Source organism: Nanorana parkeri, unplaced genomic scaffold (genome assembly GCF_000935625.1).
Source record: "Nanorana parkeri isolate BGI_ZX_2015 unplaced genomic scaffold, ASM93562v1 scaffold3316, whole genome shotgun sequence".
NCBI lineage: Eukaryota > Metazoa > Chordata > Amphibia > Anura > Dicroglossidae > Nanorana > Nanorana parkeri.
Window position 1 is genome coordinate 22,368 of NW_017309584.1, and position 5,382 is coordinate 27,749.

A 5,382-nucleotide genomic window follows, 5' to 3' on the forward strand; every position below is an offset into this window, starting at 1 on the left:
CCTGCTGTGTCGTGTCGTCTTCTCCGTCTGCTTCAGCCACTCCGTGTCACAGCCTAGTCATCTGCTCCATTCTGGCCTCTTCTCCCGCTGTTTGGCCGATTGGATGATTGACAGGCATCCTCACCAGTCACTCCTGACTGGTGAGGAAGCCTGTCAATCATCCAATCAGCGGGAGAAGAGGTCAGAATGGAGCAGATGACTGAGGACTTGGGAGGAGGACTTCGCGGCCATCTTGTTCCATTGAAGACGCGACGGAGGTCCTGTGTTTGCGGCGGTTTTTCGGGTCCTTGAAGATGGCGGACGCGGCGCAGGTACTCGTTTTTTGTATCGGAGTATTTGTACGAGTACTCATGCAAATACTCGGTATCGCCGCCGATCGCGATGCTTGTATCGGTATCGGAGCATCCCTAATGATGATGACGTATCGCCGCCGGTGGAAGCCGCACACCAGTCCCAGGACAGTACAGCAGCATCACTGGCAGGGCAGGGCTGATACCAGCTGTGATCCGACCCCCGAGCGGGATTGCGCGGGGAAGAGTCAAAACCTCCCGGTGACTTTGTGTGCCGACGGGGAAATTCACCTTCACTTCCTGTCCCGGAGACAACGCTGTAATGTTCGCAGTCCAAGGGGCAGGAAGTAGGCGGGGCAGGGACACGGCGTGTGCAGCACTGCAGCCCCTGAAATGATTTTTATTATGATTGTTCTGGAGTTCTATTCCCGCCCTCAACGGCGTCCATCACCAAGATGGCCGCGCCTGCGCGATGACGTCACAGCGGGGTGTCACCCGGCCTCGGGACCTCCGCTGATCGTTCTCAGGTATTTGCAGGGTGAATGGGTCCTGCGAATCGTTTACAAATTCGCAAAGTCGGACATTTCTATCCCAGCGAGTGTCACCCGATCAGTGATTAGTATCACTAATGATGGTGATTATGATGATGGAGATGACGGTGATGATGATGATGACAATGGTGATGTTGGTGATGATGGTGATGATGGAGATGACGGTGATGATGGTGATGGAGATGACCGTGATGATGAGGGTGATGACGGTGATGATGATGATGACAATGGTGATGTTGGTGATGATGGTGATGGAGATGATGGTGATTATGATGATGGAGATGACGGTGATGATGATGATGACAATGGTGATGTTTGTGATGATGGTGATGATGGAGATGACGGTGATGATGGAGATGACGGTGATGATGATGGTGATGATGGAGATGACGGTGATGATGGTGATGGAGATGACCGTGATGATGATGATGGAGATGACTGTGATGATGATGGAGATGACCGTGATGATGATGACGGTGATGACAATGATGATGATGGAGATGACGGTGATGGAGATGACGGTGATGATGGAGATGATGATGGTGATGATGATGGAGATGACGGTGATGATGGAGATGATGATGGTGATGATGATGATGGAGATGACGGTGATGATGATGATGGAGATGAGGATGATGATGATGGAGATGATGGTGATGGAGATGACGGTGAAGATGATGATGACAGTGATGATGACGTTGGTGATGATGATGATGAGAATGGTGATGTTGGTGATGATGATGATGGAGATGACCGTGATGATGATGATGGAGATGACGGTGATGATGATGATGGAGATGACGGTGATGATGATGATGATGATGGAGATGACGGTGATGATGGAGATGATGATGGTGATGATGATGATGGAGATGACGGTGATGATGATGATGGAGATGACGGTGATGATGATGATGGAGATGACGGTGATGATGATGATGGAGATGACGGTGATGATGGAGATGACGGTGATGATGATGATGGAGACATTCAGGGCAGATTATTGGCCGTGTTTTTCGGTATGGTGTTTTGTGCGTATTACTGAAGCCTGAATCTCAGTGCGGCGCCACGTTCATTGTGAATGGGCCCCTCAGGCACCTCACCAGCATACAACGCAGATGGGAACCGCTGAGAGAATTGCTGGGAAGCCGCAGCGGTCACGTTTGGTCCTCCTCATGCCTGGAGATCGGCCGCCCGGGATTGGAGGACGTGTGATTGGTATACGAGGTCAGCTGATTGTTTCTTCTCCTTCAGTATATGTTCTGCGAATTGTCCGGATGTTTTACCTGAAAGCTGAGCTGCTGCCAGAGCATTGCTCCCGGCCTGGGACTGAGATCCCTACCGGCCCGGGACTGAGATCCCTCCCGGCCCGGAACTGAGATCCCTACCGGCCCGGGACTGAGATCCCTACCGGCCCGGGACTGAGATCCCTACCGGCCCGGGACTGAGATCGCTCCCGGCCCGGGACTGAGATCCCTCCCGGCCCGGGACTGAGATCCCTCCCGGCCCGGAACTGAGATCGCTCCCGGCCCGGGACTGAGATCCCTACCGGCCCGGGACTGAGATCCCTCCCGGCCCGGGACTGAGATCCCTCCCGGCCCGGGACTGAGATCCCTCCCGGCCCGGGACTGAGATCCCTCCCGGCCCGGGACTGAGATCGCTCCCGGCCTGGGACTGAGCTGAAGCCTGCGCCGGGTCTCCGGGGGGATCGGCCCGGGACTGAGATCGCTCCCGGCCCGGGACTGAGATCGCTCCCGGCCTGGGACTGAGCTGAAGCCTGCGCCGGGTCTCCGGGGGGATCGGCCCGGGACTGAGATCGCTCCCGGCCTGGGACTGAGCTGAAGCCTGCGCCGGGTCTCCGGGGGGATCGGCCCGGGACTGAGATCGCTCCCGGCCTGGGACTGAGCTGAAGCCTGCGCCGGGTCTCCGGGGGGATCGGCCCGGGACTGAGATCGCTCCCGGCCTGGGACTGAGCTGAAGCCTGCGCCGGGTCTCCGGGGGGATCGGCCCGGGACTGAGATCGCTCCCGGCCTGGGACTGAGCTGAAGCCTGCGCCGGGTCTCCGGGGGGATCGGCCCGGGACTGAGATCGCTCCCGGCCTGGGACTGAGCTGAAGCCTGCGCCGGGTCTCCGGGGGGATCGGCCCGGGACTGAGATCGCTCCCGGCCTGGGACTGAGCTGAAGCCTGCGCCGGGTCTCCGGGGGGATCGGCCCGGGACTGAGATCGCTCCCGGCCTGGGACTGAGCTGAAGCCTGCGCCGGGTCTCCGGGGGGATCGGCCCGGGACTGAGATCGCTCCCGGCCTGGGACTGAGCTGAAGCCTGCGCCGGGTCTCCGGGGGGATCGGCCCGGGACTGAGATCGCTCCCGGCCTGGGACTGAGCTGAAGCCTGCGCCGGGTCTCCGGGGGGATCGGCCCGGGACTGAGATCGCTCCCGGCCTGGGACTGAGCTGAAGCCTGCGCCGGGTCTCCGGGGGGATCGGCCCGGGACTGAGATCGCTCCCGGCCTGGGACTGAGCTGAAGCCTGCGCCGGGTCTCCGGGGGGATCGGCCCGGGACTGAGATCGCTCCCGGCCTGGGACTGAGCTGAAGCCTGCGCCGGGTCTCCGGGGGGATCGGCCCGGGACTGAGATCGCTCCCGGCCTGGGACTGAGCTGAAGCCTGCGCCGGGTCTCCGGGGGGATCGGCCCGGGACTGAGATCGCTCCCGGCCTGGGACTGAGCTGAAGCCTGCGCCGGGTCTCCGGGGGGATCGGCCCGGGACTGAGATCGCTCCCGGCCTGGGACTGAGCTGAAGCCTGCGCCGGGTCTCCGGGGGGATCGGCCCGGGACTGAGATCGCTCCCGGCCTGGGACTGAGCTGAAGCCTGCGCCGGGTCTCCGGGGGGATCGGCCCGGGACTGAGATCGCTCCCGGCCTGGGACTGAGCTGAAGCCTGCGCCGGGTCTCCGGGGGGATCGGCCCGGGACTGAGATCGCTCCCGGCCTGGGACTGAGCTGAAGCCTGCGCCGGGTCTCCGGGGGGATCGGCCCGGGACTGAGATCGCTCCCGGCCTGGGACTGAGATCCCTACCGGCCCGAGACTGAGATCGCTCCCGGCCTGGGACTGAGATCCCTACCGGCCCGAGACTGAGATCCCACCCACCGTGTTCGGTGGGTGGTGACCTCGTGTTCGGTGGGTCGCCGCGTGCCTTCCACCATGCTAGGTGAGCTCAGTTCTCTTGCCAAGCAGTCATTCAAAGTCTGCTAGAGGTGGGGTGGGCCGGGGCCATGACCGTGAGGGAGCTCCATCCATACGTACCACTCCCTTGCCTGTCCTGTAGAGGTGCCGGGACCGGAGTGATGTCACATTCTGGCTCCCGGCACCTCTACAAGGCATGCAAAGGAGCTGCACCAGCATTGCACGTATGGATGGAGCTCCGTCACAGCACAGCAGCCCACACCGGACCCCGGGCCGAGGATCCGCTCCAGTTCTTGTAAGGTATGGAGACTGGATGGAACCTTTGAATGGCATCCCAAATGCACCTCCCACCTACAGTCCTATCGCCCGCACCGGAACGCGCGGTACCGACTTGGGTCGCCACTTAATGACCGAGGACAAATGTGGGTCCTGAGGTGACACCGGTTGAGAACCACAGCTGCAGAGAACTTCCCTATACAGCCAATACCAGGGGAGTGGGAATATGGGACCAGTGAAGTTCCGATGGAAGTGGGTCCATCTGTTGGTGGTGATGGGAAAGGTCCACCTTGGTGTACGTGCCTGGTAGCCTGGGTCTCCATGTCTCATGGTGTTCAGTAGGACCCCCTGCAGGCCAAGCATGGAACTACTGTGTGTAATTCCCAACATGGCCCCAGTATGAACCTGAATGATGGAAGGAACTGGAGGGGTGGCTGGTAGCATCGTGGCCCTGCCATCAACTAAAAACCTTACCGTTGGCCCCAGTGTGGAACCTGACCTAACAACCTGCCACTAGGGGGCGCTATACTATGGGATTAATTTATAAAAGTTCTGCCTGGTGTGTAGCCGGGAGGATTCTGTTCGCACGGCACCAGCGCCCCTAGATAATGCTGAAGAGTATTGGGTCATCTTATACTTGTCAGCACCATCTAAGAGCGCTAGGACCATGCTGGCAGAATCCTCCCGGATACACCAGGCAGTACCGAACAATTTGGATGACACTGAAAATAATCTCGGTGTTTGGCAGCCGCGCGGCATTGTAGCCTCTCTAATTCTTCCCCCCGTACCAGCCAAAATATTTGTCTATAAATATATTATAAAAGCAGCGAGCCGGCACAGGAAGACAAATTCCACAGGAACAGAAAACTCCGCGGCTCGGCATTACCTCCTATTATGGAGAATACCTTCAGGTGTGGTGACCTCATTACCTCCTCTTATGGTGACTCCATTACCTCCTCTCATGGTGACTCCATTACCTCCTCTTATGGTGGATCCATTACCTCCTCTTATGGTGACTCCATTACCTCCTCTTATGGTGACTCCATTACCTCCTCTTATGGTGACTCCATTACCTCCTCTTATGGTG

General features: G+C 59.0%; 1 protein-coding gene across 1 annotated transcript; it reads right to left on the bottom strand.

Moving 5' to 3' along the window:
• Positions 1-2,225: 2,225 nt before the first annotated feature.
• Positions 2,226-4,739, bottom strand: LOC108803030 (collagen alpha-1(I) chain-like). Its single transcript, XM_018574879.1, has 2 exons — positions 4,595-4,739; positions 2,226-3,907 (listed from the first exon to the last, which is right to left on the bottom strand). The coding sequence occupies exons 1-2, from the start codon at positions 4,737-4,739 to the stop codon at positions 2,226-2,228; spliced, it is 1,827 nt and encodes a 608-aa protein (XP_018430381.1).
• Positions 4,740-5,382: the final 643 nt, after the last annotated feature.